Raw genomic sequence first — 25,466 nt, 5'->3', positions numbered from 1 at the left:
ATAGGTGCTTTACTGTTCAATTCATACAATTAACACTGTTCACCATAATAATAAGCACCGAATAATTCTCCATTTCTACTGTATTTTTTACTTATTTATTAATTTATTTTTCCGTAAAATAACCTCTTGAATCCAAATCTGTCCCTTTTTTACCCTACCGCCCAGTGTTTTCCGGAGAAATTCACTTTCTATAACTTTTCGTTAAAATTGTTAATTTGATATTGCAACTAAATTAATTTGGATGAGATAACTACTATTTACTTTTATTACCTTAAATATAATCGTGCGAAAAAATAAAAAAATAGAAACATACAATTTAAAATTCACATTTACCTACTATTAACATTAAAACTTTTCTCGGATCCGGTAATGATTTTGATCAAATATAGGTCGGGGTTGGACTCCAGCTCTTAGAAAAATCCGGAGTCAGAGCTGGAGTTGGAGTCGAACATTTCAACTACCGTCTCCGCAGCGTTGCTAATCATAGTGAAATTTTCAATCTGTAAATAGAGGACTAAGAACAGAAAGGTTTGGGGTTCAGACGCGACATATGCTTTGGCTCGTTTACGGAAAAGAGGTTTCAGACTTGGACTCGTAATAAAATTTTCATTACGGCTTTTAAACAAATACTTAATTGAGTTCCATTTTTTACTGATCGCTTTTCGTTTTACAGGTTAGTGACAAAAAAGTTTCAGTGAGTAATTTCCTTGTTTATGTATCAAAGATCAGAGGCTAGACCGCAAAATTTAGCCTTTATCTGGCATGCAACTCGGTCTTGGGTGAAATCGAACCTGAACTCATCTCTACAATATTTCCTCCATTCCATACATGAAGAGTTTCCGGCGTCCTGTACTCCACAATTTGTGCACTACAGTCTCTGATGTCCATTACCTAATGAAAATCCTAGCTCCTATGTCTAGTTAAATTTCTTTTTTACGGTTTTGAAACCATTCTAGTTCTAAATGGTTAAAACACCGTATAATTTTGTATTCATGTTTTTTTTCCACCATACTAGTTGTAAACGGTTTCAAAACCGTAAAGATTAAAAAAAATTACCGTAAACTTTACGGTTAATTGGATAGATAGACTGTTGCTGGTTATTTTTGCTGCTGGTTTTCCCGTAATTTTAGAATAAAAATTCTAACAGTGCACTGTGTTACAATTGAAAGTGTCATAGTACACTAAATATGACTAAAATTTATTTCTAGACAAATATTGAAGCCTGTTCAATAGCTAATTTAGTTTCAGGAGATGCTGTAATCCAACAGGGATCTAAATCTTTATTTACTGATAATAATAAATTATTCATCATGCCTGATATTCATTTTATATAACCCCTCCTAACATTAAGCACCACAAGCTATTGCAGGCCAAGGCTATCAACAACACTCTCTCTCGGCAATTTTACCACCTAGCACTGTCTTTCCTTTTCCTCTCCCGGTTTGTGATTCCTTTTTTCTCCTAAATTTAAGAAATATCTATTTTATTTCTTTTCAAAGATTGAATTGTATAACGCTTTTTAAAATATTGGAGTTTCAAAGCACTACTATAATGTTGATCCGTTATATTGGTGCCTTGAATCGAGTAACCTTGCTGCAACCTTAAATGTGTGTTAAACTGAACAAGGTTATGGTTCTAATTGAATTATTTGATAGCATGATAAAGTACAAGAAAAATTGATTTAAACGATATTATACGGTTCCAATTAACACCGTATTATGTTTGCAGTAAATTTGAACGATATAATGGTTTTTTTACGTGAAATCAGAAATTATGCTTTTCTAAAAAAATCTTCCTTTTTTTATTAATTAAATTACTGATTAGGAAATTAAGATTAAGTTACTAATAAGAAATTAAAGAAAAAATAAATTATTTTTTTGAATAAAATATTTCCTATTTTTCTTTCACTTTAAAATTCCACTAAAATTGGGAATTTCATGCATGATAACAATCTCAAATACACAGTTTTATAAACCGAAAATTAAACGAAACTTTTAATACTTCTCAATAACACATTTTATTTCAAATTACTCATGCTTATTAAAAAAACATTAACGTTTGAATTTTTTATATGAAGTGGCGCTAAAAAGCAACTGTTAAAAAAGTGGTTATTTTTTTTAACCAACTGAATATTTTCTTCTGTTAGCTACTACTTAATTTTTGAAAAGAATTAAGAACATTCTTTTGATGTGAAAACTGTCTTTTTTCAGATAAACAGAATTCTCGCAGAAATCTCGTTATTCGCGTATGTCATGCTAGGTCAACATGGGTTAAAGTGCAATACTTTCCCACTGTAGAATCTTCATCTGTGCTTTCTTAACGTTTACTCTACTATTGGTACTCGTGGCATTTCAATTTGAAAAACACTTTACCTTAATTTTGTTTTGTTTTGTTTTTGTTTTTGTAATTTTTTGTTTTTTGTTTTTTTGTGATAGGTATACACGTTTATACAGTGAATTCTAGACACAGCATTAAGCAGAATTTCATTTAAACCAAAGGATTTGCAAAACTTTTTAATTAGCTATTATTGATGTATTAATTATTTAATTTATTTATTTATTAGTATTTTCCATACTATTTAATTACTTTATTTATTTTTGTTTATTTATTTGCAATACGACGAAATTTATAATCATCAAGCGAAGTATCTTTTAACAGTCAAAGCGTAATGAGAGTGATTACGATTGTAAAAATGCTATTTCAAGCTTCGAAAAATATGAGGACACTGTAACTTATTACCAATATATAGTAAAAAGAAATTAAAATGTTTTCTTCTTTTAAAAAAATAAAATGAAGCACTACTTATAATAATGAACTTGGAATGTATAGCAGAAAAATATACTCGTAATAAAGAAAAATGAAACAAGCATTCATCAAAGATTTCGCCTTCAAGATAAAAATATCCCTTGCAAAATAAAGGAAAACATGGCAAGAAATGCATTTTACTTTACATAAATTGTAATTAAATACTTAACATAGTACTGAGATATAATTTTTTTTTTGTCGAGTCTTATAACATTATTTTACTATTTTAATGCAGCAAAATCTTAATCTTTCTGTTTAACGAAGGACAGAAAACCGGACTAAAACGGAGTTTTTGTTTGGCACTAGTTGATTGCGTTTTGCGAAATTTTATTAAATGTTTACAGTCATAGACTGTCAACATTTAATAAAATTTCGATTCATAGTTTGCAAGATTAAATTTAAAAGAAAAAACACATACTACCCATGTTATAATTATTTTTTTATTGAGTTATAATTATTTCTTTTTTATCGAGTCTTATAACATTATTTTACTATTTTAATGCAACAAAATCTAATCTTTCTGTTTAACGAAAGACAGAAAACCAGACTAAAACGGAGTTTTTGTTTGGCACTAGTTGGTTGCGTTTTGCGAAATTTTACTAAATGTTTACGGTCTAAAAATTTACGAATCATACTTTGCGAGATCAAATTTAGAAGAAAAAACACATACTATCCATGTTATTATTATTTTTTGATTGATATTTAATTATTTCTTTTTTATCGAGTCTTATAACATTATTTTACTATTTTAATGCAGCAAAATCTTAATCTTTCTGTTTAACGAAGGACAGAAAACCGGACTAAAACGGAGTTTTTGTTTGGCACTAATTGATTGCGTTTTGCGAAATTTTATTAAATGTTTACAGTCATAGACTGTCAACATTTAATAAAATTTCGATTCATAGTTTGCAAGATTAAATTTAAAAGAAAAAACACATACTACCCATGTTATAATTATTTTTTTATTGAGTTATAATTATTTCTTTTTTGTCGACTCTTATAACATTATTTTACTATTTTAATGCAACAAAATCTAATCTTTCTGTTTAACGAAAGACAGAAAACCAGACTAAAACGGAGTTTTTGTTTGGCACTAGTTGGTTGCGTTTTGCGAAATTTTACTAAATGTTTACGGTCTAAAAATTTACGAATCATACTTTGCGAGATCAAATTTAGAAGAAAAAACACATACTATCCATGTTATTATTATTTTTTGATTGATATTTAATTATTTCTTTTTTATCGAGTCTTATAACATTATTTTACTATTTTAATGCAGCAAAATCTTAATCTTTCTGTTTAACGAAGGACAGAAAACCGGACTAAAACGGAGTTTTTGTTTGGCACTAGTTGATTGCGTTTTGCGAAATTTTATTAAATGTTTACAGTCATAGACTGTCAACATTTAATAAAATTTCGATTCATAGTTTGCAAGATTAAATTTAAAAGAAAAAACACATACTACCCATGTTATAATTATTTTTTTATTGAGTTATAATTATTTCTTTTTTATCGAGTCTTATAACATTATTTTACTATTTTAATGCAACAAAATCTAATCTTTCTGTTTAACGAAAGACAGAAAACCAGACTAAAACGGAGTTTTTGTTTGGCACTAGTTGGTTGCGTTTTGCGAAATTTTACTAAATGTTTACGGTCTAAAAATTTACGAATCATACTTTGCGAGATCAAATTTAGAAGAAAAAACACATACTATCCATGTTATTATTATTTTTTGATTGATATTTAATTATTTCTTTTTTATCGAGTCTTATAACATTATTTTACTATTTTAATGCAGCAAAATCTTAATCTTTCTGTTTAACGAAGGACAGAAAACCGGACTAAAACGGAGTTTTTGTTTGGCACTAGTTGATTGCGTTTTGCGAAATTTTATTAAATGTTTACAGTCATAGACTGTCAACATTTAATAAAATTTCGATTCATAGTTTGCAAGATTAAATTTAAAAGAAAAAACACATACTACCCATGTTATAATTATTTTTTTATTGAGTTATAATTATTTCTTTTTTATCGAGTCTTATAACATTATTTTACTATTTTAATGCAACAAAATCTAATCTTTCTGTTTAACGAAAGACAGAAAACCAGACTAAAACGGAGTTTTTGTTTGGCACTAGTTGGTTGCGTTTTGCGAAATTTTACTAAATGTTTACGGTCTAAAAATTTACGAATCATACTTTGCGAGATCAAATTTAGAAGAAAAAACACATACTATCCATGTTATTATTATTTTTTGATTGATATTTAATTATTTCTTTTTTATCGAGTCTTATAACATTATTTTACTATTTTAATGCAGCAAAATCTTAATCTTTCTGTTTAACGAAGGACAGAAAACCGGACTAAAACGGAGTTTTTGTTTGGCACTAGTTGATTGCGTTTTGCGAAATTTTATTAAATGTTTACAGTCATAGACTGTCAACATTTAATAAAATTTCGATTCATAGTTTGCAAGATTAAATTTAAAAGAAAAAACACATACTACCCATGTTATAATTATTTTTTTATTGAGTTATAATTATTTCTTTTTTGTCGACTCTTATAACATTATTTTACTATTTTAATGCAACAAAATCTAATCTTTCTGTTTAACGAAAGACAGAAAACCAGACTAAAACGGAGTTTTTGTTTGGCACTAGTTGGTTGCGTTTTGCGAAATTTTACTAAATGTTTACGGTCTAAAAATTTACGAATCATACTTTGCGAGATCAAATTTAGAAGAAAAAACACATACTATCCATGTTATTATTATTTTTTGATTGATATTTAATTATTTCTTTTTTATCGAGTCTTATAACATTATTTTACTATTTTAATGCAGCAAAATCTTAATCTTTCTGTTTAACGAAGGACAGAAAACCGGACTAAAACGGAGTTTTTGTTTGGCACTAGTTGATTGCGTTTTGCGAAATTTTATTAAATGTTTACAGTCATAGACTGTCAACATTTAATAAAATTTCGATTCATAGTTTGCAAGATTAAATTTAAAAGAAAAAACACATACTACCCATGTTATAATTATTTTTTTATTGAGTTATAATTATTTCTTTTTTATCGAGTCTTATAACATTATTTTACTATTTTAATGCAACAAAATCTAATCTTTCTGTTTAACGAAAGACAGAAAACCAGACTAAAACGGAGTTTTTGTTTGGCACTAGTTGGTTGCGTTTTGCGAAATTTTACTAAATGTTTACGGTCTAAAAATTTACGAATCATACTTTGCGAGATCAAATTTAGAAGAAAAAACACATACTATCCATGTTATTATTATTTTTTGATTGATATTTAATTATTTCTTTTTTATCGAGTCTTATAACATTATTTTACTATTTTAATGCAGCAAAATCTTAATCTTTCTGTTTAACGAAGGACAGAAAACCGGACTAAAACGGAGTTTTTGTTTGGCACTAGTTGATTGCGTTTTGCGAAATTTTATTAAATGTTTACAGTCATAGACTGTCAACATTTAATAAAATTTCGATTCATAGTTTGCAAGATTAAATTTAAAAGAAAAAACACATACTACCCATGTTATAATTATTTTTTTATTGAGTTATAATTATTTCTTTTTTATCGAGTCTTATAACATTATTTTACTATTTTAATGCAACAAAATCTAATCTTTCTGTTTAACGAAAGACAGAAAACCAGACTAAAACGGAGTTTTTGTTTGGCACTAGTTGGTTGCGTTTTGCGAAATTTTACTAAATGTTTACGGTCTAAAAATTTACGAATCATACTTTGCGAGATCAAATTTAGAAGAAAAAACACATACTATCCATGTTATTATTATTTTTTGATTGATATTTAATTATTTCTTTTTTATCGAGTCTTATAACATTATTTTACTATTTTAATGCAGCAAAATCTTAATCTTTCTGTTTAACGAAGGACAGAAAACCGGACTAAAACGGAGTTTTTGTTTGGCACTAGTTGATTGCGTTTTGCGAAATTTTATTAAATGTTTACAGTCATAGACTGTCAACATTTAATAAAATTTCGATTCATAGTTTGCAAGATTAACTTTAAAAGAAAAAACACATACTACCCATGTTATAATTATTTTTTTATTGAGTTATAATTATTTCTTTTTTATCGAGTCTTATAACATTATTTTACTATTTTAATGCAACAAAATCTAATCTTTCTGTTTAACGAAAGACAGAAAACCAGACTAAAACGGAGTTTTTGTTTGGCACTAGTTGGTTGCGTTTTGCGAAATTTTACTAAATGTTTACGGTCTAAAAATTTACGAATCATACTTTGCGAGATCAAATTTAGAAGAAAAAACACATACTATCCATGTTATTATTATTTTTTGATTGATATTTAATTATTTCTTTTTTATCGAGTCTTATAACATTATTTTACTATTTTAATGCAGCAAAATCTTAATCTTTCTGTTTAACGAAGGACAGAAAACCGGACTAAAACGGAGTTTTTGTTTGGCACTAGTTGATTGCGTTTTGCGAAATTTTATTAAATGTTTACAGTCATAGACTGTCAACATTTAATAAAATTTCGATTCATAGTTTGCAAGATTAAATTTAAAAGAAAAAACACATACTACCCATGTTATAATTATTTTTTTATTGAGTTATAATTATTTCTTTTTTATCGAGTCTTATAACATTATTTTACTATTTTAATGCAACAAAATCTAATCTTTCTGTTTAACGAAAGACAGAAAACCAGACTAAAACGGAGTTTTTGTTTGGCACTAGTTGGTTGCGTTTTGCGAAATTTTACTAAATGTTTACGGTCTAAAAATTTACGAATCATACTTTGCGAGATCAAATTTAGAAGAAAAAACACATACTATCCATGTTATTATTATTTTTTGATTGATATTTAATTATTTCTTTTTTATCGAGTCTTATAACATTATTTTACTATTTTAATGCAGCAAAATCTTAATCTTTCTGTTTAACGAAGGACAGAAAACCGGACTAAAACGGAGTTTTTGTTTGGCACTAGTTGATTGCGTTTTGCGAAATTTTATTAAATGTTTACAGTCATAGACTGTCAACATTTAATAAAATTTCGATTCATAGTTTGCAAGATTAAATTTAAAAGAAAAAACACATACTACCCATGTTATAATTATTTTTTTATTGAGTTATAATTATTTCTTTTTTATCGAGTCTTATAACATTATTTTACTATTTTAATGCAACAAAATCTAATCTTTCTGTTTAACGAAAGACAGAAAACCAGACTAAAACGGAGTTTTTGTTTGGCACTAGTTGGTTGCGTTTTGCGAAATTTTACTAAATGTTTACGGTCTAAAAATTTACGAATCATACTTTGCGAGATCAAATTTAGAAGAAAAAACACATACTATCCATGTTATTATTATTTTTTGATTGATATTTAATTATTTCTTTTTTATCGAGTCTTATAACATTATTTTACTATTTTAATGCAGCAAAATCTTAATCTTTCTGTTTAACGAAGGACAGAAAACCGGACTAAAACGGAGTTTTTGTTTGGCACTAGTTGATTGCGTTTTGCGAAATTTTATTAAATGTTTACAGTCATAGACTGTCAACATTTAATAAAATTTCGATTCATAGTTTGCAAGATTAAATTTAAAAGAAAAAACACATACTACCCATGTTATAATTATTTTTTTATTGAGTTATAATTATTTCTTTTTTATCGAGTCTTATAACATTATTTTACTATTTTAATGCAACAAAATCTAATCTTTCTGTTTAACGAAAGACAGAAAACCAGACTAAAACGGAGTTTTTGTTTGGCACTAGTTGGTTGCGTTTTGCGAAATTTTACTAAATGTTTACGGTCTAAAAATTTACGAATCATACTTTGCGAGATCAAATTTAGAAGAAAAAACACATACTATCCATGTTATTATTATTTTTTGATTGATATTTAATTATTTCTTTTTTATCGAGTCTTATAACATTATTTTACTATTTTAATGCAGCAAAATCTTAATCTTTCTGTTTAACGAAGGACAGAAAACCGGACTAAAACGGAGTTTTTGTTTGGCACTAGTTGATTGCGTTTTGCGAAATTTTATTAAATGTTTACAGTCATAGACTGTCAACATTTAATAAAATTTCGATTCATAGTTTGCAAGATTAAATTTAAAAGAAAAAACACATACTACCCATGTTATATTTATTTTTTTATTGAGTTATAATTATTTCTTTTTTGTCGACTCTTATAACATTATTTTACTATTTTAATGCAACAAAATCTAATCTTTCTGTTTAACGAAAGACAGAAAACCAGACTAAAACGGAGTTTTTGTTTGGCACTAGTTGGTTGCGTTTTGCGAAATTTTACTAAATGTTTACGGTCTAAAAATTTACGAATCATACTTTGCGAGATCAAATTTAGAAGAAAAAACACATACTATCCATGTTATTATTATTTTTTGATTGATATTTAATTATTTCTTTTTTATCGAGTCTTATAACATTATTTTACTATTTTAATGCAGCAAAATCTTAATCTTTCTGTTTAACGAAGGACAGAAAACCGGACTAAAACGGAGTTTTTGTTTGGCACTAGTTGATTGCGTTTTGCGAAATTTTATTAAATGTTTACAGTCATAGACTGTCAACATTTAATAAAATTTCGATTCATAGTTTGCAAGATTAAATTTAAAAGAAAAAACACATACTACCCATGTTATAATTATTTTTTTATTGAGTTATAATTATTTCTTTTTTATCGAGTCTTATAACATTATTTTACTATTTTAATGCAACAAAATCTAATCTTTCTGTTTAACGAAAGACAGAAAACCAGACTAAAACGGAGTTTTTGTTTGGCACTAGTTGGTTGCGTTTTGCGAAATTTTACTAAATGTTTACGGTCTAAAAATTTACGAATCATACTTTGCGAGATCAAATTTAGAAGAAAAAACACATACTATCCATGTTATTATTATTTTTTGATTGATATTTAATTATTTCTTTTTTATCGAGTCTTATAACATTATTTTACTATTTTAATGCAGCAAAATCTTAATCTTTCTGTTTAACGAAGGACAGAAAACCGGACTAAAACGGAGTTTTTGTTTGGCACTAGTTGATTGCGTTTTGCGAAATTTTATTAAATGTTTACAGTCATAGACTGTCAACATTTAATAAAATTTCGATTCATAGTTTGCAAGATTAAATTTAAAAGAAAAAACACATACTACCCATGTTATAATTATTTTTTTATTGAGTTATAATTATTTCTTTTTTATCGAGTCTTATAACATTATTTTACTATTTTAATGCAACAAAATCTAATCTTTCTGTTTAACGAAAGACAGAAAACCAGACTAAAACGGAGTTTTTGTTTGGCACTAGTTGGTTGCGTTTTGCGAAATTTTACTAAATGTTTACGGTCTAAAAATTTACGAATCATACTTTGCGAGATCAAATTTAGAAGAAAAAACACATACTATCCATGTTATTATTATTTTTTGATTGATATTTAATTATTTCTTTTTTATCGAGTCTTATAACATTATTTTACTATTTTAATGCAGCAAAATCTTAATCTTTCTGTTTAACGAAGGACAGAAAACCGGACTAAAACGGAGTTTTTGTTTGGCACTAGTTGATTGCGTTTTGCGAAATTTTATTAAATGTTTACAGTCATAGACTGTCAACATTTAATAAAATTTCGATTCATAGTTTGCAAGATTAAATTTAAAAGAAAAAACACATACTACCCATGTTATAATTATTTTTTTATTGAGTTATAATTATTTCTTTTTTATCGAGTCTTATAACATTATTTTACTATTTTAATGCAACAAAATCTAATCTTTCTGTTTAACGAAAGACAGAAAACCAGACTAAAACGGAGTTTTTGTTTGGCACTAGTTGGTTGCGTTTTGCGAAATTTTACTAAATGTTTACGGTCTAAAAATTTACGAATCATACTTTGCGAGATCAAATTTAGAAGAAAAAACACATACTATCCATGTTATTATTATTTTTTGATTGATATTTAATTATTTCTTTTTTATCGAGTCTTATAACATTATTTTACTATTTTAATGCAGCAAAATCTTAATCTTTCTGTTTAACGAAGGACAGAAAACCGGACTAAAACGGAGTTTTTGTTTGGCACTAGTTGATTGCGTTTTGCGAAATTTTATTAAATGTTTACAGTCATAGACTGTCAACATTTAATAAAATTTCGATTCATAGTTTGCAAGATTAAATTTAAAAGAAAAAACACATACTACCCATGTTATAATTATTTTTTTATTGAGTTATAATTATTTCTTTTTTGTCGACTCTTATAACATTATTTTACTATTTTAATGCAACAAAATCTAATCTTTCTGTTTAACGAAAGACAGAAAACCAGACTAAAACGGAGTTTTTGTTTGGCACTAGTTGGTTGCGTTTTGCGAAATTTTACTAAATGTTTACGGTCTAAAAATTTACGAATCATACTTTGCGAGATCAAATTTAGAAGAAAAAACACATACTATCCATGTTATTATTATTTTTTGATTGATATTTAATTATTTCTTTTTTATCGAGTCTTATAACATTATTTTACTATTTTAATGCAGCAAAATCTTAATCTTTCTGTTTAACGAAGGACAGAAAACCGGACTAAAACGGAGTTTTTGTTTGGCACTAGTTGATTGCGTTTTGCGAAATTTTATTAAATGTTTACAGTCATAGACTGTCAACATTTAATAAAATTTCGATTCATAGTTTGCAAGATTAAATTTAAAAGAAAAAACACATACTACCCATGTTATAATTATTTTTTTATTGAGTTATAATTATTTCTTTTTTATCGAGTCTTATAACATTATTTTACTATTTTAATGCAACAAAATCTAATCTTTCTGTTTAACGAAAGACAGAAAACCAGACTAAAACGGAGTTTTTGTTTGGCACTAGTTGGTTGCGTTTTGCGAAATTTTACTAAATGTTTACGGTCTAAAAATTTACGAATCATACTTTGCGAGATCAAATTTAGAAGAAAAAACACATACTATCCATGTTATTATTATTTTTTGATTGATATTTAATTATTTCTTTTTTATCGAGTCTTATAACATTATTTTACTATTTTAATGCAGCAAAATCTTAATCTTTCTGTTTAACGAAGGACAGAAAACCGGACTAAAACGGAGTTTTTGTTTGGCACTAGTTGATTGCGTTTTGCGAAATTTTATTAAATGTTTACAGTCATAGACTGTCAACATTTAATAAAATTTCGATTCATAGTTTGCAAGATTAAATTTAAAAGAAAAAACACATACTACCCATGTTATAATTATTTTTTTATTGAGTTATAATTATTTCTTTTTTGTCGACTCTTATAACATTATTTTACTATTTTAATGCAACAAAATCTAATCTTTCTGTTTAACGAAAGACAGAAAACCAGACTAAAACGGAGTTTTTGTTTGGCACTAGTTGGTTGCGTTTTGCGAAATTTTACTAAATGTTTACGGTCTAAAAATTTACGAATCATACTTTGCGAGATCAAATTTAGAAGAAAAAACACATACTATCCATGTTATTATTATTTTTTGATTGATATTTAATTATTTCTTTTTTATCGAGTCTTATAACATTATTTTACTATTTTAATGCAACAAAATCTAATCTTTCTGTTTAACGAAAGACAGAAAACCGGACTAAAACGGAGTTTTTGTTTGGCACTAGTTGATTGCGTTTTGCGAAATTTTACTAAATGTTTACAGTCTAAAATTTACGAATCATAGTTTGCGAGATCAAATTTAGAAGAAAAAACACATACTATCCATGTTATTATTATTTTTTGATTGATATTTAATTATTTCTTTTTTATCGAGTCTTATAACATTATTTTACTATTTTAATGCAACAAAATCTAATCTTTCTGTTTAACGAAAGACAGAAAACCGGACTAAAACGGAGTTTTTGTTTGGCACTAGTTGATTGCGTTTTGCGAAATTTTACTAAATGTTTACAGTCTAAAATTTACGAATCATACTTTGCGAGATCAAATTTAGAAGAAAAAACACATACTATCCATGTTATTATTATTTTTTGATTGATATTTAATTATTTCTTTTTTATCGAGTCTTATAACATTATTTTACTATTTTAATGCAACAAAATCTAATCTTTCTGTTTAACGAAAGACAGAAAACCGGACTAAAACGGAGTTTTTGTTTGGCACTAGTTGATTGCGTTTTGCGAAATTTTACTAAATGTTTACAGTCTAAAATTTACGAATCATAGTTTGCGAGATCAAATTTAAAAGAAAAAAACACATACCATCCATGTTATTCCAATGATCTTCCTCTTTTTCTTCGAACATACTTTCTTCACCGAAATCTTCTTCAATCACCACCGTAGTCTTCTTGAAAAGCCGCATCTTGTGAGACACAATAGCACAGTACAGAAAAAAATTGCAAACTAAGAGAGATTAAATTTCAGACAAAACTCATAACGTTGCTTCATGAACGACGTCCTGCAGAAAAGAAGGAAAATAACTCTAATTACACTCTCATAAAATTCGCGAAATTCAAAATCCATTCGTTTTCATTTTCTCGAATCCTTTCCTTGAAGAAATTATAAGGTTTTATCATCGTGCAATCGTTTGTAATGGGTGCGATAAGCTATTTGATATGCTGTCCAGAGACCGTCCAAGGCCGGCGCTGGACATCGGGCAGTCTTTGGGTCATCAGAATGGGGTGGGAGTCCGGGAACGTGTCACGCTAGTTGACTGGATTGGCTCATGACTTCTCCTGGACTAATTTCTAGGACATGCTTGCTTGATACTTGTCGTTCTGGAAAGATTAAAATGTTCGAAAACATTTACATTGTTTGTTGAAGGTAATAAAGCTAATAGAACGTACGGCTGGTCCCAAAAAAATTCTTTTTTTTTTTTTCATTCTGATGAGGGTTGTGTTGAGGAAAAAGTTTTAAAAATATGTGGTTTTTTATTCTGTTTACTGGCTTTACACATTTTCATTGATTTTTTTTTTTAAGATGTTCGTATGTTGCAACAGTTATTACAGTGTATAGAATAAAACAATAAAAGAAGTGAAACAGCATATTTCGGTTTATCACTGAGAAAAAAAATATGGTCAAAAATACTGGAATATGGTAAAATTTACCATGTTTCTGGCTCTAGGGAAGCACCAAAGAGCTCGGCAATTTTCATCGAAGCGCTTTGCTAATAAGTTTTGTAAAATTAACAATAAACTATGATTTCATAATACATAAGAACGCTGTAAAATTGTGAGACGTAATAAATTTTAGTAATTTTATCATGTTAACTAAGAGCATGGCATAAAATCCTTTATTCGATTAAATTTACTTTTCAGTTTTGTATGTTTTACTAAATGGGAGTTTATAAAACTATAACTTTGAAGGCCAGAATTTCCGGTAAACCGTTACCATATGAACGGAAAAATTATCAAATGAACGGTTTTAAAATACCGAATATTTTGGTTTTATTATTTAGTTAGAAATATGTTCCTTTTTTTTTACCAGAAATTTAATTACCCATAAGAATGCTGTAATTTACCAGGATTATTTTGTTCGTATAGTTACCGCCATTTTTGGTGTTGAGATAAACTAAATTGTTTTACAGTGCAAGAAGTCAAACTTTTTTTTATTTACTTTTACACTGTTATAGTTTTATTTATTTACTTTTACACTGTTACAGTTTTATTTGTTTACTTTTACACTGTTATAGTTTTATTTGCTTACTTTTACACTGTTACAGTTTTATTTGTTTACTTTTACACTGCTATAGTTTTATTTATTTACTTTTACACTGTTACAGTTTTATTTGTTTACTTTTACACTGTTACAGCTTTATTTGTTTACTTTTACACTGTTATAGTTTTATTTGCTTACTTTTACACTGTTATAGTTTTATTTATTTACTTTTACACTGTTATAGCTTTATTTATTTACTTTTGCACTGTTACAGTTTTTATTTGTTTACTTTTACACTGCTATAGTTTTATTTATTTACTTTTACACTGTTATAGTTTTATTTGCTTACTTTTACACTGTTATAGTTTTATTTGTTTACTTTTACACTGCTATAGTTTTATTTATTTACTTTTACACTGTTACAGTTTTATTTGTTTACTTTTACACTGTTATAGTTTTATTTGTTTACTTTTACACTGTTATAGTTTTATTTGTTTACTTTTACACTGTTATAGTTTTATTTATTTACTTTTACACTGTTATAGCTTTATTTATTTACTTTTGCACTGTTACAGTTTTTATTTGTTTACTTTTACACTGTTATAGTTTTATTTATTTACTTTTGCACTGTTATAGTTTTATTTATTTACTTATTCATTATTTGCTTTTTGTTCACTAACAACAAATATTTTCATATGGATTAGAATAAATTTGTGGTTTTATACAAAACATTTCGCTTTAAAAACAAGCAAATTTTTAATAATATATTCGCACTATTTCCTTGTAGCAATAGTTATTTTGTCAATTTTATGTAATTGTTTAAAATTTCATGAAATGTTTTAGCTCTGCACTTAAAAATGTATTTAGTTTAACTGAACATCAAAAATGATGGCAAATATGCACCAACACTTTTTAAAAAAGATTGTATCTCTTTTTGAATATTTTCAGATACACTATACATTTCCGGGTACAATACACATAGCTGTTGCTTCCATTTTTATCAAAATTTGAGGTAACGATACCAAACAAGACATTTAAGGAAAACTGAGAACTACAACTCCAAAAATTATTCATGGATTTTATGATTGCTTAAAAATGTTTAAAAGAAAACATAGAACTGGTAATAAAAGAGCTTAGAAAGAAACAATGACTCTTCTAGTAATGAAATAAAATAGCGCAACTATTTAAAGTTCAGCTTTTACAATTTATAACAAATTTGTTTTCAAACTAAAATATCTAATAACTTCTATGAATGCCTCCCGGAAAGAGGCTATATTTTTAATTTTGACAAAAAATTAATATCCCCGTCTTTTGTCCCATATTTTGTCAGCGTTTTAAACACTTTTACACACTTTAGTGATATTTTCAATTATTCAAGAGCTTAACTACAACTAACTTAGTTGAAATAAAAAACAATCGTGTTACGTCAAGTAAGATCAATGAAAAACCTTCACAGTAATTAAATAATTAATTAAGTTGTCATCTTCATATCTACAACATGACATAGTATGAATAAAATGTTTTTAAAATAAGGCCACATTGTTGCACATACTTGTGCAATAATTCCAAAAATGGTGCTGAAAATTTCAACTATTATCAATTTAAAACCATTTGTAAGCTCAACATGTTTTACCTAATAATGTAATCAATAAAGATTGATTTAATTATTTATTTAATTCAAGGTAATTTTGTTTGGAAAATGCTAGATTAAAACTAATGCTTTTTTAAAGCTATTTACCGGGAGAAATTTTTTTTAAAAATGTTCCATTAGATTTATGTATATAAAAAAGCTAATTTTTTACAACGTTTCTATTGTTCATAGTGGACTTATGGTTAAAACATGGTTCCCACCTTTATCACTAAAGTCAAGCATCACTGGTAACGGTCAGTGTGCGGGTTGGTGACCACTTTGATCAGCCTGCGAAGGGACCGAAGACGTGCAAAACGGGGGAGCCATCCCCTCCACAGAGGACTAAAATTATGATGACATGCCTTCGAATCATCATCAGCAATGTCAGCCAAACTGTCGCCAACAGCCCATTATGCAGCTCTATTGAGACGTATACTTCTATGTTCTTATTAAATCTCTTTATTGGGGGAGAATCCTTGTAATCAAAATGTAATTTAATTTTTTCATACCTCTACTAGATTTCTATGCCTATTAACATCACAAACAATTACTTTATTCATTACAATCGTTACTTCATTATTTACTAAGAATCGTTTCCTTTCTGATCGCTTACGAGCAGAATTATTCATCATTTACTGCAAATCAAAATATATCGTGACTCAAAATTTTGACACATTTTGATAAGCACGAGCAATTAAGCTTGAGTAGCGCTCTTCGCTGAATGGAAATACAAGTTACAATTGTTTCCTTACTCCTATAAGCATTTTGACCCTTGTACAGCAAGCCAAGGTACGCACATCTTAACTGCAACAGTAAACTGGGTGTCAGCATAGGTTTCAATTAATTTCTGAGTACAAAAAACTGAGCTTATCTCCAGACAGAGTTCATCATTAATATAGTTTTTCACCATTTCCAACTAACTAATGTGCACAAATTTCAACTAGAGTTTCATGCTTTTCCGTTGCTGCAAAAAAAAATTTTAACACAGCGCGGAGAGAAATTTTCCTGAATAATTTTTGATCTAATGATCGGATCTTCACGTAAAAGGACTCGATCTTTATGGTTGGTAAGGGAGACCTCAAATGCGCTATTTAATCAGTGTGGAGAATATTTTAATGTTCGAGGCCTTTCTATTCGACGCATTCGAATTTCTGACCCACGAAATGCAAGGGGTAGCCGCAGTCTGCGAAATATAGTCCCAATAGTTTAGTTTAGTTTAGTTTAGTTTAGTTTAGTTTAGTTTAGTTTAGTTTAGTTTAGTTCAGTTTATTTTAATTTAGTTTAGTTTAGTTTAGTTTAGTTTAGTTTAGTTTAGTTTTGTTTTGTTTAGTTTAGTTTAGTTTAGTTTAGTTTAGTTTAGTTTAGTTTAGTTTAGTTTAGTTTAGTTGGACCCCTTAATGTTAATTTTACATTTGCTCGAGAATTTCTTAAGCTCATCAGTAAAGTTTCGCACACTATTTTAAAATCTGTTAATCCAAAGATAATTCCATACAGAATATAACTTCTAATTTATATAATAAAATATAAAAATATAAATTATATAAAACTATAGTATAGTATTTAATTAATTAATAATTTTTTTAGTGTTGAGGGGTTCAAAGTACAATACCATGTTGTATTTTGAACCAATATTACTTAAAAAAAAGAAGCTCATTTTTAAGTTTTAAATTTTTTTAAAGATTTCCTCAAAGCATTTTGATAACATTTTTGTATACATTTTCTATGGTGCAACATTAAAAAATGATTTAAAGCAATATTTTCTTTAACAAAAAATAATTTCAGAAATGCATCTCGGACTCCTCTTACAGCTTAAATCGGTTAGGATGGCAAATTTTTTATTTAAATTTTTATTTATGTATTGCAAAAAAATTAATCAAAATTTAAATGTATGAAAGAATAACATGAACAATATTTTTTTAAATTTTCATTTAAAAACTTTTAAAATATAACGGTTGAAAACTGTTTTTTTGTAGGCCCCTGCTATATAGAGCCCCCGTGATGGATATGATTTCTTCACAAACTAATTCATCATTCTACTTCAAGTTCTCAACACTCTTTTAGATATAACTGACAAAAAAAAATTTTCGTTTTTAGCATACCTAAAAACAATTTTTTTTGCTAAAATTTATATTTTGCCTTATTAAAATTAAATGCTATCAAAGAAAATAATTATCCTTTTCTCAATGTTTAGTCATTTCTATATAAGAATAGTATGCATCTACAAGATTGGTATGAACCATTTTTGGGTAATCGTATTCACTGATTTCAAAAATGTTTTTGTGAAAACTCTATTTTTCTTCTTTTGATATGGAAATTCATGCCTACAAGAAATAGCTTCCAGAGTAATTTACTCTGGAAGCCAGAGTATTAATTAGCCTTAGTTTACCAGAGTTTTTAGCTTTAAAGCTTTTACCTTTAGTCTTAGTATAAGCCTTAATTTACCAGAGTATTAATTAGAGTAATTCATTCTAATTTACTTAAAACTTAAGAAAAATTCCACATGTTCTTTGATAAAAAAAATGAATCTTTGAAATTTTAGAACCCATGCCTACCTTAAATTAAAAAAAAGAGTTCAGAAAAACTCCGAGATAAAATCCCCAAGTTAAACTTTTTTTTCGAGTATTCAACACAATAATTGGTATGCAATTGCAAACTGGGGAAAAAAGTATGGTCAAAACTACCAGAAAATGGTAAAATTTACTGTGTTCATGAGTGTATGAGAACACCGAAAAGAACGGTAATTTTTACCAAAGCGCTTTGGTAATGACTTTTTAAATTTAACAGTAAAATATGATTTTATTACCATGCTGTCTGGTAATAAATGTAGTAAAACTCTGTAATATGAACTGAAAAGTCGGAAAACATTAACTAGTATAATTTGAGATAACGCAAAACATGTTAAGTTTGATAACCTCCATTTTATTTAGTAAACGTATTAGCTTTTTTTTCTTAGTTGTTCTTATCTCTACGTAAGCTATAAGGTAACATATACCAGTCTTTAAAACTATAAAAAATGTGTATTCTTTGTATGTATTCTTCTGGGTGTATTCTTTGTGATGCTATTGGTTCTTCTAATCGACAATGGTTTATAAGCCTTAATTGAGACCGTAAGCCTACAAATGTATGTTGTACCAATAAACAAACAAATGTCTGGACCAGTTTAAACTAAATCAGTAGCTTAACTGTTAGGCATCAGGTGTGTCCAAACATCCTAAAATGGAAGCATAGAGGTACCTTGTTCGAATCCCACAATGACCCTGGAAGCATCCATTTATTTATATTTATTTATTTATTGTTACTCATACATATGCAGGTTTGGTGTGCTCATTGCAAAGTTCGGTTTATAAGCTATTGTTAAGTCAATATACAAATAACACAAAGTGGAGAAAGATATCACAAGCATATATTTAACTATTTAGTGAGATTGTGAACCCTCTACCTGTGCGCTGCATTAGATATTCCTTCGCAATGTCTTTCTCTAATTTGAGCAATCTGTACTTCCTCTTAATAAGGGCTTCAACTTAAGTAGAGCTTACTAATAATTCCACGAGTCTGCACGTGAATAGCAATAAATAAATAAATTGGAATAGTAAATTTTTTTTTTAATCAGTCAGTTTACGTGTGCCCCCCAGACCAAGCAGTCTCGCTTTTTCGCCAAATTGTATGCAAAATGGAGGTAATGAGTTCGAATCCCACAGTAATCTTGAATGCTTAATAATAAATAAATAAAATTTGGTTTAGATACATTTACAGGCTCATGCTCTTAATCCAAAGAATGGATTGTCTCTCATGAAATTTAAGAACAGATTGCACGAAAATGAGAAAGGCAGGACAATACCCCTTGGCATCGGAAGCTTCAGGAATGTACTGTTATTTTACTTGTAATAAATGCTAGGGCCCTTCGTATGGTATCGTCGTTCTATTAACCACTCTGAAGCATGGATGTAGTTTTTTTGAACTCCGCTCAAAAACTGGATGTATATTCTTGCTGCTTTTCAATTGTACAATCTGTTTTTCAGTATCTTCTTGCTGTTGTTGCAGTTCATTTACGTCTCACTAGACCTGCTCAATGGGCTATTGGCGACGGTCTGGGAAACATCCCTGAGGATGATCCGAAGACATACCATCACAATTTTGATCCTCTGCAGAGGGGATGGCATCCCTGCTTCGGTAGCCCGACGACTTGCAATCGAAGTCGAGCACTTTACGGTCGAACAGTTTAACGAGAACCAATACCGCACGCACACCCTCGGTCCCCACGCAAACTGATCTAAGTGGTCACCCACCCGCACACTGACTGCAGCCAGTGATGCTTGACTTCTGCGATCTGCTGGGAACCGCGTCTTATTGACCAATCCACAGCGGGACTTTTCAGTATGAAAAGGGTTTTGTTTAGCTATTCTTTACATTTACAAGGAAACGCACATATGTAAGTGAATAAATGACTAAATCCGTATAAAAGATGCATACAACAGGTAATATAGCTTCATCTATCCGAGTATAGTATTTTTAAAATATTTGAGAGCCTTATTTATGCTTATTTTCTCTCTCATCGAGAAGTATACAAGAAAATAAATAATGAACCGTCACCTAACACTTATCAGCGATTTAATTAAAAGCCTCCATTTTAAATGAATCATAGCAATACAAATCGTCTCCTACTGTTCTATTTAGTTAAATGAATTGAGATCAAAAGGGCAAAAATACTAAATAACTGGTCAAATTAATGATTGTTCAAAAGAAATTTTTAATATTTTTGCCATGTTAACCTAGCGAAAGGCATAAAAACCATTTATTTGGAAAAATTAACTTTTAAGTTTTGTATTTTTACCAAATGTGCGGTAATAAGAACTCTAATTTTGGAAACCAGAACTTCCGATAAAGCACTACCATAACGAACGGAAAAATTACCAAATTAATGGTTATTTTGGTTTTATTTTCAGAATTCTTTTTCAGAAATTTTATTACCATACAAGTACAGTAATTTCACTAGAAATTTTTTCTCTATACAACTTGCATGTATTAAATTATCCAGAAAAAATTTATACAAAGTTTGAAGTTTTTTTAATTTTCTGAATCTATTATAAAATTAAAGAATATTTCAAAATGATTTATGAATTGATACTGTAGATTGTTTCATTCCAATTTTCAATTTCAAAATGTTTCGATAATCTGAAAAACAATTTTCAGAAACTCATCATTTTAAAGCCGTACTGTTTTTAAGACAGTGAACTTAAGAACGACAATTAAACGAGGAAAAACATCCGCGTTGTCATAAGTTTACACTTTAACTTGGTTTTATCCTCTCATTTGCAAGAGTACAAATAAAAACTTTGAGTGTGGTCATTAAAGTTTTATCCTTAAAAGTCCAGAAACAAATAGGAAATTATTTTGACATTGAATAAAAATATAGGGAAAATATAAGGAAAAATTGCCTATATTTAAGTTTGAGTAATATCTTTGTGAGATACAGGGAATATAAGGATGCTTAATTGCTGGATGAATATTTTTATCATTAAACATAATTCTATTGTTAGAATATAGTTATTTCTTTAAATTCATATCTTCCCGTTACTTACTTTAAAAAATTTAAATCTTTTCCGTGTTTTTTATTACTTTTTTAAACTTATATATAATTTTATAATGTTTCGATTCTCTACCAAATTTGAGAAAAATTAACTAAAACGAATTAGAAATATGCGTAAAATGATTCTCCTTATGTTGTTGAGAGACTAATAATTTTGTTGTCTCATGACCTAATGGCTTTTATGACAGACCATTATTTAAAAAATGGTAGTATTATTCGTCTGAGTAGGAAAATAACGAAAAATATTATTAGACAATTTGTAAAAAAAAAAAAGGAAAACAATTTGAAGGGGGGAAAATGCTTCTTTTAAAAAAATAAAAATACTTAATTTTGAAAAGATTGCTGTTTTTAATTAACATAAAAAACGAGTTAAAATAAAACACTTTATACAACAGGCATGTGGAAACGTGTTTTTTATTTCAAAAAATTTAATCGTGTTTCATTAAATTTTAATTTATAAGAGATTCATATCACTTTAATTTCATCATTCAAAGAAAAATAATGCATAAAAAATGTAAAAAAATAATTGAAATTTTTTTTTCATCTTTTTGGATTTTTCGCATTTTGTTGAGGCAAGAAAAATAGATAAAAAGTTCTGATACGTCAATTACGTTAAAAAAAAACTTATGAGTACTTTATACCAACCTAACTACAACCACTGTACTATGTATTTTTTATAAAATCCAACGAGATATTTTCAATTTTTATTACAAGAAATTGCATCAATTTGGACACATTTAAATGAGGGGAAAAAAACGAAATTTGTCTCTTAAAAAAATGAAATACGTTCTTTACGTAATATTGTTCCATATTATAACAGGTGAAAAAAATTCAAAAATACCAAACAACTCACTTTTTAAAACATCTCATCAATATAATTTAAATTTATTAACACTTTTACCGGATGTTTAAAAAAAAGAATAATTATCCCCGAATATTGTATATTATTGAATGATATAATTCATTTATTGTTCTAAAATCATATCAAAATTAAGAATAATTTTAAAATTCCATCAGTCGAACCGTTTCACCACAGGTTATTTTTAAACCACATTCTGTGTATAAAGCACTTTAAACTTGATCTAAACAAAAATGATTTAATGTGGATGAACACGTGCGCATTTTTTGCCTGCATTTGCATCTTACCAGCAGCTATTTCAATTCCAAAAAATTGATCTCTGATCTTTCTCATTCTTCATGCATGTTACTTTTCTTGACAGTTGACGTCATCAATGACGTCAGTCTTTTCAATATCATTTCGATGAATAATAAAGGGGAATGAACTATGTTGTTCGTTCAATTGCCCTTCTGTTTTAACCAGTTCATAACCCTGACATGCCATCGATAAACAATTAGAATATCATGACTGGCGATATTGCAAGGTTGAAATACAGCGACTGCAACTAACAACATACGATTGTAAGGCTAATTTTTTACAAGCTTGTAACCGAAGTCAAAGAAAAGTCATTATTGTAGTACCAGAGGCTCAATAGAGTAAGTTTTCCCTCTGTGGTGCTTCTATGACTGTAAATATCCAAGTGGAAAGTTTTAAACGCGAGTTTCTGAAGATATGACTTGTAAAGATTATTGAGTATCCCTCCTGAGGAAAACCCACAAAATTCAAATAAATTACCCCTTCCTTTTTTTAAATAGCAACACACATAGAATATAATTAAATTTTAAATATAATCTCTTTTTTAATTACTTTTCATTGTTATTACAAAACATATATAATAATAAATGGCAATATGCTGTTTTGAGCATGGCACTATTCTTCATAATGAATAAATGAGATTCCCAATTTCGACTGTATTTATTTCGAAACTATTTTGATACATTTATAAAAACCTTTCTTATTTGCTGTGAATACTCTAAAGTGGAATAGCATACAGGTTGTTTGAGAATCAGGGGTATTAAAATTCTGAATCAATTTTATTAAAAAGGGTTTTTAAAATGGATGGAAATATTTAAGGCTAGCATTATTGTTTTAGCGGCCTCCTTAGAAACTCATAAACATCTAAAAAAAGACGTTATTATATATTCTTAATCAACGAAAGCATTGATTATCAAAGAAATCGACTTATTTTTTATAGATAACGAATTTTCACTCATTTAACAGAATAAAATGACTGGGAAACTATCTTCTATAAAAGAGATTAAAAATATATTCTGCCCCAAGAAACAACAAAATTCAGTTTTTATTAGTTATAAATTAGATTTTTCTTATTTGTTATTGTGTGTTTTTGAGGGTGTGAATAGAAGATAAAATAAAGTTAGTTAAGAAAGTATAATTCTCGCCTCTTTCTATAGACCCTCTAAAAAAATATTAGAAAAAGGTTTTCTGATTATGCATCCTTAAAAACTAATTTCTAGCAAAAGAAGTATTTTAAATGTTAAATAATGTGCCTATTTCAAACAAAATGGTTACACTGCAAAAGATTCCGGATCCAATTAGGGTAAAAAGTATTGACAGCCTGGGTGCAGCTTCCGTAAAATCCTTTTTACCATAAAATCTATTTTTACCATAAAATTTTATATCGTACTTTTTATATTAATATCTATTTAAGCACAGTGGCCGACCGGCCTGTGTAGGGGGCAGGGAACTGTTCTTGCATCAGAAAGGTCCTGAGTTCGAATCCCGGATAATGCATGGATGTTTCCATGCATTATCCGGGTTCTCAATCTATATGTTCTCAATCTATGTGTTCTATGTCCTTTCTCCTTTGTGTGTGAATGTGACCCGCCCTATAAACGGGTTGTGGTTGTGTAAATAGCGTGGCAGAAGTCGAATTCCTGGCCATAGATGGCGCCACTGAAAAACAGGAACAATCGCACCCCCACTGCCTAAACAGGCATATGACAAAAAAAAATTAAGCACAGTGATTCAGTGAATTTACTGTAAATGTTACTGTATAAAAAATACGACACATCAGATTTATTAATCCGCAAAATTTTCCGGAAATTTGAGTACCGGTACTTTATACCGTAATTTGATCTCCGGTATTTTTTAGGATCGTCTCTTATCGCAAATATTATTAATTAGAAACAGCCTTCAACGTTAATTGTAAACATCATTTACTAAAAACAGGAAAACAACATTTACTAATGTTGAAAAAAAGCACTAAAAGTTTTAATTCATGTAAAGTTCATCAAGCACAGATCTCTGAAAGTGACTTAACTTCAGGAACTGTTATCAATTTGACAGTATATTTTGAATGTTGAATGTTGTTTGAAAGTTCCAGAGAAAGATAATGAAAAATATTTAAAAAAAATTTCTTCAAAAAATTTTTTGTAGGTTAATAAATAAATTTATCACTTAATGAACCGTCTGTTATGTTACTTAGTAGATTTCTATGATTACTGAAGTTGCGTAAGTTCGTCTAGAGAAAAAAATTTTTAAAAGTGTTTAGTTTTAAGCTATTGTAGCGCAAAATCACTTCATGCAGAACATTTTTTTTCTTAATCTGTGAAGAATATTTATTATGAATGCGCAAAAACAAAAGGAATGATTTCACTGAGAATACTTTTTTAAATCGGAAAAGAAATATCTTGACTCACTGATCCGGGCATTTTTCAAAACAATGCGAAATCTTTTTAATTATTGTCAAGTAATTGAGAAATGCCATTTTATTACCTAAAGTTTCAAACAGTAGCTCCAGGTAATTTTTAAGAATACTTTTCATGAAAAAGCTATAATTGTGGTTAATAAAAGCAAATTAAACAATTAATTTGGTAAATTTTTTGTTAATAT

At 28.2% G+C, this 25,466-nt stretch overlaps 1 protein-coding gene and 1 long non-coding RNA gene across 2 annotated transcripts in view; one reads left to right on the top strand and one right to left on the bottom strand.

The window, feature by feature from the left end:
* LOC107454901 (patched domain-containing protein 3) overlaps positions 1-13,620 on the bottom strand; it is a 127,013-nt gene extending 113,393 nt beyond the window's left edge. Inside the window, exon 1 of the mRNA XM_043042915.3 lies at positions 13,104-13,620. Within this exon, the coding sequence (XP_042898849.2) occupies positions 13,104-13,203 (100 nt within the window). The 5' untranslated portion in view covers positions 13,204-13,620. The remainder of the gene's footprint in view (positions 1-13,103) is intronic.
* LOC147806931 (uncharacterized) overlaps positions 1-16,558 on the top strand; it is a 57,521-nt gene extending 40,963 nt beyond the window's left edge. The window contains exon 2 of the long non-coding RNA XR_015435394.1: positions 16,321-16,558. This is a non-coding gene — a long non-coding RNA (uncharacterized LOC147806931). The remainder of the gene's footprint in view (positions 1-16,320) is intronic.
* The last annotated feature ends 8,908 nt before the right edge of the window (positions 16,559-25,466 follow it).

The sequence above is a fragment of the Parasteatoda tepidariorum genome, chromosome 7, assembly GCF_982258835.1.
Source record: "Parasteatoda tepidariorum strain Cologne lab strain chromosome 7, Ptep-v5.0, whole genome shotgun sequence".
In the NCBI taxonomy this organism is placed as follows: Eukaryota; Metazoa; Arthropoda; class Arachnida; order Araneae; family Theridiidae; genus Parasteatoda; species Parasteatoda tepidariorum.
Note: the sequence above shows the minus strand (reverse complement) of the source record. Positions and strands in the feature narration are given on the sequence as shown.